The sequence below is a fragment of the Pyrus communis genome, chromosome 2 (assembly GCF_041283825.1).
Source record: "Pyrus communis isolate YQ-2024b chromosome 2, ASM4128382v1, whole genome shotgun sequence".
Taxonomy (NCBI): domain Eukaryota; kingdom Viridiplantae; phylum Streptophyta; class Magnoliopsida; order Rosales; family Rosaceae; genus Pyrus; species Pyrus communis.
In genome coordinates this window covers 2643620-2656507 of record NC_142566.1, presented here as the reverse complement: position 1 = coordinate 2656507, position 12888 = coordinate 2643620, and the positions used below count along the sequence as shown (strand labels likewise).

The window sequence follows — 12888 nt, the reverse complement described above, 5'->3', positions numbered from 1 at the left end:
GGGGACGATCCACACCGATTCGTTTTTTTTCTAACAATTAAATATTTAGCCTACTAACACTATCATTCTACTTACAAAAAAGTTGGTCATGTCTTGCATATGATTCAAACTCAATTTCTCTTGCTGGAGTTATACCATGCCGTGCCTATGCCTACATGCTTAGTGTAAAAGTTACTGGTAAATGGGTTCAATGCCGTGCCTATTGTTAAAACCCAAAGAACCACAAGAAACCTGAGCAAGGAGAAAAACTGATGCACACTATTTTCAGGAAGGATTTGCTTATTAATTCAAAGATGATAATGGCCTTTTAAAAGGCTTTACAAGATAAAGGAATGTAAATGCAACAGCCCACGATTTTACAGCTCCTAGAATCGTGGTATTTGACTAAGCTTGAAACTGAAAGTGCAACAAACCTGTTCCTAAGAATCAGGCATTTATTAACAGCTACAAAACCAACTACGTGAGTAGCCTTAGAAACAAAGAAACCTAAGCCAACAACTTTAACATCCTCCCTTAAACTGAATACCAAGTTATTCAGTTTACTGTTGGATAAGAACCAACACCCATCAAACTTCGCAATTTCACGAACACATCAAACTTCAAGGGCTTTGTAAAAATATCTGCAACTTGCTCCTGGGTTGAACACTGAACCAATTCCACAGTTCCCTCCTTCGTAAGATCACGAAGAAAATGAAAGCGAACATCAATGTGTTTGCTACGACCATGCAAGATTGGATTTCTTGAGAGTTTGATGGTTGATACGTTGTCACAGAATAACACCGTAGCCTTGCTTTGATCATAACCTAGTTCCCTTAGAACTCTTCTTAGCCAGATAGCTTGACAAGCACCGGACGCTGCAGCAATGAACTCAGCCTCAGTGGTGGAAAAAGTGACCACTGGCTGTTTCTTCGAGGACCAAGATACAGCACCTGAGCTCATTAAAAACACATACCCCGAAGTGCTCTTCCTGTCATCTTGATCACCTGCATAATCACTATCCATGTATCCCAGAAGCTCTTCATTTCCTCCCTTCTTATAGAACACCCCGAAACCAATAGTCCCTTTCACATATCTCAATACTCTTTTTGCTGCCTGTAAATGCATTTCAGTAGGCCTCTCCATGTACCTACTGATCAAACTCACTACATATGTCATATCCGGACGTGTAGCAGTCAGATACATAAGACTTCCAACAATTTGTTTGTAAAAAGTGCTGTCTACCCTAACTCCACCTTCGTCCTTCACCAGCTTGAATCCAGGAACTACTGGATTATTCACTGGATTGCATTGATCCATTCTGAACCTGTCGAGCACCTCCTGCGCATATTTTCGTTGCCCAATGAAGATACCATCAGATCTCTGCGATACCTCAATGCCAAGAAAGTACTTCATCTTTCCAAGATCCATCATATCAAATTCTATCATCATAGACTGTTTGAAATCTTTGAACATAACTTCATCATTTCCAGTAAATATGAGATCATCAACATATAGACAAATAATCAAAACTTTACCTCCCTCTGCTGTTTTGATGAACAAAGTATGTTCATATGGACACTTCTTGAAACCTTCATTAATAAAGTAAGTCTCTATACGGCTGTACCAAGCTCGTGGAGCTTGTTTAAGACCGTACAAGGCTTTCTTAAGCTTGTACACTTTGTGTTCTTGTCCCGTTTTTTCATAGCCAGGAGGCTGAGCAACAAAGACTTCCTCATTTATCTCTCCATGCAAAAATGCAGACTTGACGTCTAGTTGATAGATCTCCCATCCCTTTTGAGCAGCCATCGAAATCACAACTCGAATCGTGTCTAGTCTCGCTACAGGTGCAAATACCTCATCATAATCTATCCCATACTTTTGGCTGTACCCTTTTGCAACGAGTCGCGCCTTGTATTTGTCGACTTCTCCATTCTCATTGAGTTTCGTCTTGTAGACCCACTTCACCCCGATAACTTTACTGCCAGTTGGTAACTCTGTAAGTTCCCACGTATCGTTTCTTTCTATTGCCTCGATCTCCACGTTCATGGCTGCCCTCCATTTCTCATTTTTTACTGCATCTTCATAAAACATGGGATCACTGTTAATGAACAAAGCCAAGTTGACAAAGTCTTCTTCCTCAGAGAGGCCTTGCCCACTCTCATAATCATTCATCCATGTTGGCGGTCTTCGTGTCCGTGCCTCATGAGGTGAATCTTCTTGAGCACCATGATCCACCTCTTCGACATCTTCACTGTCTTCAGTTTCACCACTGTCCTCATATTCTTCAGTGCTACTGATTTCTGACTCCTCATTTGCATCAACTTCTGTCTCTACTTCTTCATCTGTTTCCCACTCAAGGTTAGCAACAATGGCTTCCTTGTAGCAAGCCTCCCAATCCCAGCTTTGATCTTCTTCGAAAACAACGTCTCGGCTTACAATTATTTTCTGAGAGATTGGATCAAATAATCTGTAAGCTTTTGACTCGTCACTTACCCCAAGAAATATGCATTTCTGACTCTTATAGTCAAGCTTTATCCTTCTATTGTCAGGCACATGAACGTGCGAGATACATCAAAAGATTCTGAAATAGTTCACTGATGGTTTGACTCCACTCCATGCTTCTTCTGGTGTCTTGCTTCTCACGGCAAATGTGGGACTTCTGTTGAGAATATGCACTGTCCAATTAACAGCTTCAGGCCAAAATGTTTTTGGGATATGCTTTCCAGAAAGCATACTGCGAACCATGTTCATAATCGTCCGATTCTTCCTCTCGGCAACTCCGTTTTGCTGGGGAGTATATGCAGCTGTCAGTTGTCTTCGAATTCCATTCACATCACAAAACGTTGTGAATTCTTGTGATGTGAACTCCCCCCCACGATTAGTGCGAAGAGTCCTTATGTATGCTCCTGTTTCCTTTTCAACTCTAGCTTTGTAATTCTTAAAGACAGCAAAAGCTTCAGATTTTTCAACCAAAAAATATACCCAAGTCTTTCGACTAAAGTCATCGATGAAAGTAATAAGATACCGTTTTTTACTGTTTGATGTTGGATTTATAGGCCCGCAAATATCAGCATGTACTAGCTGAAGGATTCCAGAAGCCCTCCATGCTCTTTCCTTTGGAAATGCGTCCCTTCGTTGTTTCCCCACCAAGCAATCTTCACAGACTTTAAAGGGAGTTTTGAATTCTGGCATACCCTCCACCATTTTCTTTTGTTGAAGAACTTTAAGACCACTCCAGCTTAAGTGCCCATATCGACAGTGCCATAGTTGGGATTGGTCTGTGATAAGAGAGACAAGACACCTTTGTTCCTTTATCTGACACCGAGCAATGATAATGAACATCCTGTTGTGTGACATTGACGTTTGAATAATTAAACCCCTCTCAGGATGAAAAATCTTGCAGGTTCCATGTTGCATGAGAACCGCAAGACCCTTCTCTTGGAGTTGCCCAATGCTCAGTAGGTTGTTCCTCAATTCTGGTACGTAAAACACCTCGGTGATCACGTGCATGATGCCATCAATCTCCATTCGAATGCTCCCCTTTCCTTGTACTTCCATGCGTGCATCATTTCCCAGTTTAACTGAGTCCTGGAGGTTTTTATTAAGATCACAGAAAAACTCTTCCCTCCCACACATATGATTACTACACCCTGAGTCCAAGAACCAAAAACAGTCACTTCTAGCCTTGTTGTCATTCACATATGCCATGAGTAGCATTTCTTCACTTGTCTCAGCAATGTTTGCCTGTTTTTCCTTTTTAGGGCACTCCCATTGAAAATGACCAAGCCCATGACAGTAGTAGCATTCAACCGTGGATTTGTCATACCCAGACCGGCCACGTCCTCTTCCTCTTCCTCGATAAGAACCACGACCCCCACTCCGTCCTCCTGGCTGAAATTCATTTGTGACTTGCAATGCTTGTTCATCCATGGTATGCCTACTCATTCGTTGTTCATGGACGAGTAAACTACTTTGAAGTTCGTCAATGGACAGAATGTCAATATCATTGGACTCCTCTATGGAGCACACAACATAATCAAATTTAGGCGTCATGGACCGTAAGATCTTCTCAATGACCACCACATCACCCATCTGTTCTCCATGAAATCTCATCTTGTTGGCAATGGTGAGTGTTCTTGCAAAATAGTCATTCACTGACTCTCCTGTCTTCATGTGAAGTACCTCAAACTCTTTACGAAGAGCTTGCAGTTGTGCACGTTTTACACGAGCCGTGCCTTGATATTTTTGCTTCAAGGAGTCCCAAATGTCCTTCGCTGTGTCCTTCTTCAAGATTGTCTCCAATATCGATCGATCGATAGCTTGAAACAGATAATTCTTCGCCTTTAGATCTTTAAGCCTGTGCTCCTCGATCGCCTTCTTCTGTGTCTCTGTAGGATCCACTCCTTCTGCTGCTGCAGGAATCCCAACTTCCACCAGACCCCAGTACTCTTTGGATCACAGAAAATTCTCCATGAGCATGCTCCAATGATCATAGTGCCCATCAAACTTAGGAATGGCTGGCTGCACGAAACTGCTTTCACCAGCCATATTGTTACTCCTTCTCACTGAACTCGTGTTTGATTTAAGACTTTGATCAGGCCCCGTGGTGGGGCTCTGATACCAGATGTTAAAACCCAAAGAACCACAAGAAACCTGAGCAAGGAGAAAAACTGATGCACACTATTTTCAGGAAGGATTTGCTTATTAATTCAAAGATGATAATGGCCTTTTAAAAGGCTTTACAAGATAAAGGAATGTAAATGCAACAGCCCACGATTTTACAGCTCCTAGAATCGTGGTATTTGACTAAGCTTGAAACTGAAAGTGCAACAAACCTGTTCCTAAGAATCAGGCATTTATTAACAGCTACAAAACCAACTACGTGAGTAGCCTTAGAAACAAAGAAACCTAAGCCAACAACTTTAACACCTATGCCTATGCCTATGCCCACATGCTTAGTGTAAAAGCAAACTCACATTTTCAATCTGCATCAGCCCTTTCAGCAACGAAACTTTAACAACGGAACACCATTGCCAATCATTGCCGACGGCCAAGCCATCCCATCTTTTTCACTAAAACGTCCGACAGTCATACAGCGTGGGTGCCGCCTGAGAGCAGAGAGAACATCGTCCTCAGACCAACCCCACCTCTTATAAACTTGGCGATTTCGATTACATATGGACCTATTGTTACCACACAACGCTCTTATTGTCTCTAACGACATTGATTTCAGCAGATTAAAACCGATTTGCTTAATCTCATCCGCAAGTTGACCAAGATCTTTACGCTTTAGCATAAAAACGCCGGGACTCTGAAGCATCAACGGAGAAACGCATGATTGGGGCATACGTGATTCTCTTAAAACCTCAATATTTGGCGCCACCTTCTTGGAGTGACCTTCCACGAAAATCCACGAGCCCGACTTGAAAACAGAAACGACATTTTTCTGAGAAAGCAGACTCCTAAGGAAATCATAAGCGGATGCAATCCGTTTCTCCAAGCTCCTCGTCAAAATCTGCGGATTATAGGACAGAGTTGCTGCAAGGCCCTTTCTTGAAATTTGCAAAAGACCTGAAAAATACTTGTCAAAAGGGTTTTCTCCGGATCAAATTGAAGTAGTTCTGAGCGATTCCCAACAAGCTTCGAGATCTGGTCTCGAAGAAAGTACAAAAGGAGTCCGCTCTCTTTGGGGACCGCAGCTTGACCCTCTTGAAGGCTAAAATCACATCTTCTTGAGACAGCGCACGCGAGTTTGTGAGGCAATTGACTGAAATCATGGTTGGTTTCTGAGATTTTTGAGGTGAAATGTCTGCAGCGTAGCAGATTTTCCTCTTCATAATCTGCTACTCTGCAATCTCAGAAACCAACCACGATTTCACAGCCAATTACCTCATAAACTCACGTGCGCTGTTCTGAGAAGGTTCGATTTCAGCCTCCAAGAGGATCAAGCAGACCTGCGGTCCTTGAAGCGCATCATTTTGGTTATAATTCTGACCATATTTGTTGCAAATAGACTTAAATACCCTCACAACAAAGTAGAGTGCAATTGTCAACTCAAACGCACAAGTTGCAAGGATTCAAATTTACATTTCTTTCCTTCATCATTTGTTTTCCCCATCATTTTTCTTCAATTTGCCCTTCATTTTTTTCTTGTACCAAACTACCCATTAATTTGGTTGATCAATTAAGTTACGCGAAATTAAATTCACTGATTGGTGCTAAAATGAGTGAAAAGTACATTCTTGCATTTTTGGTTGATGATTCTTTATTTTGGATTCAATACTTTACAACTCGTGTCCAACAATCAATTCAAAAAGGATGATGCCCGGCTAGGACCAGCGCTTGCTTCCCGACTATTGCATCAATTGTAGCGGCTCAAGCTTGTGTCCGACTATCACAACAATTAGTATCTTACTAGAAACTCAACTAGCACACAGTTCTGTCTCCACGCCTTTGCCATTCGATCTCCCTTGATCTCCATTCAGTCTTCAAGTGGAAGTGGCACAACACTTACGCGGCCATCAATCACCTTTTTAACCTTGCAATATACTAATGCGATAACGCATAATGTATGAAATGAAATGATTTTTTAAATCAATCAATTACGAAAACCACAAGGCACATCCATAAATGATTTCTACTTAAGCGTAGGAAAAACCAATGATCAAAAACTAATTTTTTCTCTAAAAACAAACGGCTACAAAACTGGTTTTTCTTCTCTTAAAATACTTTGGAAAATGCTCTCTGCTCAATGGCTGCTCTAAGCTATTATATATATCGGATTCAAAACTAACACATCCTTATCAACGTATTCCGTAGCTAGATGAAAGAACTGGTAATCATCGAAGATATGTTCACTAAAACACAACAGATTTAGAAGTCAAAATGGTTATAAGGAGCAATGCACTTGGAGTCTGGACTCCGGGTCATACAAGCGGCACGCCTGAGGCTACTTCATTTCTGTGCTAATCTAAACTACTCTTGCATTGCAGTCCTTATCTTCCTATGGAATTCCAAGGAAATATATAATTAGAACATGCATCAAATTTAACACAAGTTATCTAAACAGTGTGGCCCAAAACCTGTTTTTCCTTCCTCCAGTAATTTTAATTCAGGCATGGAAACACAATTTCGCCATTCAAACTAAACTATGGACGACTCAATGTTCAGTTTGATGAACTATCTCTAGCTTTAGAAGTCCTATTCCAACCAGTAATCCAGAAAATAAACATGAACTTTTAACAGAACTGCCCGCCATCTAGTTTCTTCCACTTGGTTCTAATGGTGTTTGCAAGGCAAAATCTCTTGCTCTCTTCCTCGTTCACTTTCCTGCAGCACCTTGGCCAGCCTATATGTAGATTGTGACAGCACCAGACAGATGGGGAAACACTTCAAAGTCAACTAGTGAAGCCATTCACAAGAACTGTGGCTTGAGGTCATTTTCCACGATATCATTTGTAGTCTTATTCATAATTTGAAAGGAAAATTAATGAAAAGGCTGGCTAAACCATTGAATCATTATCTCAAATCCAAACTCCTCCACTCAGCATTACAACTCTAACGAATCAGTATAACACATCTTGTCAAAGCTTCATTTTCGTTTTTCAATAAGCAAGCATTACATAAACTGAACGCTAACAAGGCTAACACAAAGACAATGAAAGTAATAGTTTAGGCAGCCATTGCCACTGAAACCAAGGCTGGCTAGCTGTTCTTGGAAGAAAATTACTAAGTTAGCAGAGCTAAACAGCTAAAGCAGCTATGCAGCAGAATGCAAACACAAAACAAACAAGTATTCGTTTTTCTTTGGCCAAGACTAACATCTGAACTTATTTCTACAGAAATATGAAGAGTGTGTTGGCATAAGTAAAACAGTAGTTAACGAACGAACTTACAAAACTGGGCCAAAAGCTAGCTGCTACCATTGACAATGACGAGCACTGCATCTCCTACCAACATCAAACATCCTGGGCTTCCACTTTCCCTTTATACACGCTTAACAATTGAGGTACTTCATCTATATATCTGAACACAAACTTATCCAAGAAGCACTTCTCCGTAGGTGCCAATAATGAACTCAAACTCACATTTTCAATTTCCTTTATCAATCCTTTCAACACCAAAACTTTCACGACCGAACACCTTGGTATAATTCTACTCTCCAAACTGAGACTCATGACAGTCGGGTATTTGACAATTGATCTCTGCGGCCATCCCATCTTGTTCACTAAAAAATCCATTACCGACGCTATTTTTGTCTCCGACTTATTCATACAGAACGGGTACCGTCTGAAAGCAGAGAGAACATCATCCTCAGACCAACCCCACCTCTTATAAACTTCGCAATTTCGATTCCATACCAAGTTACTATCGTTAAAGCGCAATAATAATACACACATTGCATGCACAAAAGTTGATGTTTGCATATTAAAACCCATTTGCTCAACCCTATCCACAACCTCACCAAGCAGTTTAGGCGTCAGCGCAAAAGCAGTGGGTTGACGAGCAAGCAACAGAGAAATGCAGGATGGGGGCATACCTGATTCTCTCAACATCTCAAGATTTGGCACCAAATTCTTGGAATAGATAAACCATGAGCCCCGGCTCAAAACCGAAACGGCATTTTTCTCAGAAATCATACTCCTAAGGAAGTTGTAAGTGGGTACAATCTGTTTCTCCAAGCTCACACTCAAAATCCGCGGATAATTTGCCAGAAGTTTTCCAAGGCCCTCCCTTGAAACTCCATTCGACCTGAAAAACTCAAGCTTTGGCAAAAGGGTTTTCTCCGGATTGGAGTTAAGAAGTTGTGTGCATGACCTGACGATCTTGGAGATCTGGGTTTCGGAGAATCCATGGCTTCTGAGGAGGGACAAGACGCAGTCTGCTCTTTCTGGGGATTGCAACTCGAACCACTTGGATGCTGAAATCGCACCTTTTGGGGACAACCCACATGAGTTTATGAGGTAATTGATTGTGAAATTAGGATGGATTTCTGAGATTTCCGAGCTCAAGTGTCTGCGGAGTATCGGATTTTGAACAAAGAATGTGATTCTGGAAGCAGCAACTATGCTGGAAGATTGCGAATAGCATAATCTGAGTGTTTGCAGCATACTAGCGGTGTTAGTAGAGTGGAAGCAACTGTGCCGATGACGATCAAATTCAATTGGAAAATCCCCAAAACCCTACCGGCTAATACTTCCCCTTTTTTTAAACAATCAGTACTACTACTATGGTTGGTGCTTTTCTCTTTCGCTTACAAGGGATGTTTTAGATTCAATTTTCGATAAAAATGAATTTAAACTACCTTATTTCTCTTTTGAGCAGTGTGAGGTCCTTGTTTATATAAGTTTTTAGATTAATGATGATAGAATAAAAAGAGTGTATTCAATTGGGAGTTTGAGATAATTTAATAGATTTATAAATTTATAGACTTCTAGGGAGTTCAATTGATTTTATGAGATTCCATGTAAGGGGGTGTATTCAAATGAGATTTTGAAGCATTTTAATTCTTTTAATGAATCTAGGGGTCTTTAATTAAGATTTTAAGTGATTATCTGAAATTCAAATCAGAATTTTAAGATAGTTAATTAAAATTCTTAGAAATCTGAATGTATTCAATTAGTATTTTAAAGCAGTTTATAATATTTCAGGTGTATTCAATTAAAAATTGATTTTCAAGAATTTGAAAAAGTCTAGGAATTCGAGGGAATTGAAGAGATTTCAAAGTGTATTTTAAGCATCCACAAATCTCATCCTCCCCATGAGATTTCGAGGGAATTGAATCAAAATTTTAAATGAAATCTCTACAAATCAATTAAACTCTATAATATTCTATGGATTTATAAATCCATTAAAATCTCTCAAATTCTCAATTGAATACAACATTTTGATTCAATTCTCTCAAAATGTCACATCCCGGCCCGGGGCGGACCACTTCCCGGGCCCGCTCCACCACCGTAGCACGATATTGTCCGCTTTGGGCCTCGACCACGCCCTCATGGTTTTGTTTCTGGAAACTCACACGAGAACTTCCCGATGGGTCACCCATCCTAGGAATGCTCTCACGCGCTACTCGCTTAACTTCGGAGTTCTCATGGAATCCGAAGCCAGTGAGCTCCCAAAAGGCCTCATGCTAGGTAGGGATGGGAATATACATATAAGGATCACTCCCTTGGGCGATGTGGGATGTCACAATCCACCCCCCTTAGGGGCCCTACGTCCTTGTCGGCACACCACGACCAAGGTTAGGCTCTGATACCAAATTGTCACATCCCGGCCCGGGGCAGACCACTTCCCGGGCCCGCTCCACCACCATAGCACGATATTGTCCGCTTTGAGCCCCGACCACGCCCTCATGTTTTGTTTCTGGGAACTCACACGAGAACTTCCCGATAGGTCACCCATCATGGGAATGCTCTCACGCGCTACTCGCTTAACTTCGGAATTCTCATGAAACCCGAAGCCAGTGAGCTCCCACAAGGCCTCGTGCTAGGTAGGGATGGGAATATACATATAAGGATCACTCTCCTGGGCGATGTGGGATGTCACACAAAATCTCATGGAAGATGTGAGATTTGTAAATGCTTAAAATACACTACGAAATCTCTCAAATTCCCTCGAATTCCTCAACTTCTTCGAATTCTTTAAAATCAATTTCAAATTGAATATACCTGGAATGTTATAAACTTCATTAAAATCCTAATTGAATACACCTAGATTTCTAAGGTTTTTAATAACCCGTCTTAAAGTCCCAATTGAATACACTTTGAATTTTAGAAAATCATTTAAAATTTTGATTGAATACCTCTAGATTCACACTATGTTTAAATGAGGAAAAAAAACATAGAATTTTGATTAAAGTTAGAATTTGCAAATTGACATGCACGAATTTCTTTGTTTGAATTCATAAACATAGAAATTTAGAATATCCACGTGGAAAAAAAAAACTTGGAATTTGAGACATCCAATTCTCAAGTTCAAATTCCATGTAAATAAGTATCATTTCTCAATTTATATTATAGAGAGTTTTAAAATAAATAAAAAATTCGTATTTAATTATATTGTTCTTTAACCAAATAAGAAAATTCACAAATTCTAGAAAATAAAATTTCGTCATTTCAATTTCTGTTATTTTAAAATTCCTTAGTAATTTTAAATTTCTTCATTCAAATACAGTATAAAAGAATTAAAATCCATCAAAATCGTTTTTTTTTTTCTCGAAATCAATAAGGAGTATGATTCTCTCTTCTCCGTTTTTCCTCTCATCTTCCCTCCATCCCTCTTTGAACGGGTTACGCTAACATCTTATATTAACTTTTTTTAAAAAAAAAGAGAAAGACAAAATAAAGAATGTGAGATGAGAAGACATAAGGAAATGGAAAAAGAAAGGGAAATAATCTTAATCCAATCAATAAACCACCTAACTAAAGTGACAATCCATTGGCTATTTTGTGGCTCCCTAATTCATCCTTAAGTCCTCATCCCATGGCCACCGGCTTCCAGCTAAGGCTGAGGGTCGGTGGCCGCCCCACCTCTCCTCCTCCTAGCCTCCCTTCCTTCTCCCCTTCCCCTTTTTCGTCTCCATCCCCCCTTCTCATCCTCCTAGCCCTTTCACCCCCCCTCTGTTTTCTTTCGTCATTTTCGCCTCCCTATCCCTACTATTCTCAGCCTTCCTCCCACCTCTACTCTCCCGTGCTTCCTCCATAGTTTTTCCTTTCATCTTCCCCCCCTCGGTGTTTTTCTCCTTCGTCCCTCTCTCCCCGCTTCCCCCTCCCCCGCACGCGTCTTTTTTCTCCTTCATCCATCCCTCCCTGCTCCCCCACCCCACAAGGTTTTCCATCGTCGTCCCAGGGGTTCTCTGGTTCCCTTGGATGGCTCTGCCATTTTGTGGCTTTGGAGGGTGTTGTTGGCTGCCGGGTTTGGCGTTGCGGCGACCCGGATCTGGGTTTCGTAGTGTCCCTCCTTCGCTGGGGTGTGATGGGCTTTCGAATATGTAGTGTTCTGTCCGCGGTGGACTTTTTTTTTTTTTTTTTGTGCTCCCGGTGACATGGTTGCTCACGGGTTGTTGTGCAATGCAGGTCTATTGCTCCGGGTGTTTTGGGCTCCCCGAGGGCTTTGCTCTTGGAACTATCATTTCTGTCTCATTTGGGTTCGTTTTTGGGGGGTGTGGTTGGTGGCTTGGAGACTTGGATGGGATAATGCCATCTGCCTTCCTTGTCGGTCGTCACTACCCTTCCCTCTGCTACAACCCACACCAGACGGCGGCTCCGACGGTCATCTCTGCACATGATCCTGCTCAGTCTTCTTCCAATGCTGCACATGTGACTCCACTGTGGACATGTTGGATTTATTTTATTCGTCCTATGCATGTGTTGGTCGCATGCTCTTTCGTTTTTTAGTCTAGCTTTTATGACTGTTCTGTGTTGCTTCAGCAATTGGTTTGTGTCGCGATTTTGTAGCCTCGCTGTTTAGCGTAGGTTTTGGTGAGGGTTCAGTGCTTGGTATGCCACTTATGGGTCTATCAATCTTGGGACTCCTCATTGTAATGATGAGTTTTGAGTGATTGTCGTTTAGGGGTTTTAAAGTTATTTGTAATTTGTGCTCATTACCTCCAGATCAAGAAATTGATCACTGAAGCTTATGTACCCATCTGGCATCCTTGTAAGTGGTTGGTTATTAATGAAATTCTCATTTCTTTCAAAAAAATAAAAAAAAAATCCTATACGAAGTTGTATTGAATATTGAAGCAAAATGGAAAATAAGGAGCCAAGAACCCATCGTTACTCGATCAAACAACCAATCCCAAATACCCCAATGTCCTCGGTTTCAGTTTCGAGAAGAGATTGGTTTGAAGGTGTTCAGTTGTTAAAGTTTTGTTGTTGAAAGGATTGATACACGGGATTGAACATT

The 12888-nt window shown here is 41.0% G+C and overlaps 1 protein-coding gene and 1 long non-coding RNA gene across 2 annotated transcripts; one reads left to right on the top strand and one right to left on the bottom strand.

Moving 5' to 3' along the window:
* Nucleotides 1–70: 70 nt before the first annotated feature.
* LOC148698349 (uncharacterized) lies at nucleotides 71–9155 on the top strand. Its single transcript, XR_015954075.1, has 2 exons — nucleotides 71–460; nucleotides 4939–9155. It is a non-coding gene; the product is annotated as an uncharacterized LOC148698349 (long non-coding RNA).
* LOC137748867 (uncharacterized) lies at nucleotides 6204–9251 on the bottom strand. Its single transcript, XM_088681101.1, has 2 exons — nucleotides 7875–9251; nucleotides 6204–6528 (listed from the first exon to the last, which is right to left on the bottom strand). The coding sequence occupies exon 1, from the start codon at nucleotides 9087–9089 to the stop codon at nucleotides 7938–7940; it is 1152 nt and encodes a 383-aa protein (XP_088537227.1). The 5' UTR covers nucleotides 9090–9251; the 3' UTR covers nucleotides 6204–6528; nucleotides 7875–7937.
* Between the last annotated feature and the right edge of the window lie 3637 nt (nucleotides 9252–12888).

Bases quoted from the DNA above. Each gene is read 5' to 3' on its own strand.
- LOC137748867 (XM_088681101.1), bottom strand. From the start codon at position 9,089: ATGCTGCAAACACTCAGATTATGCTATTCGCAATCTTCCAGCATAGTT.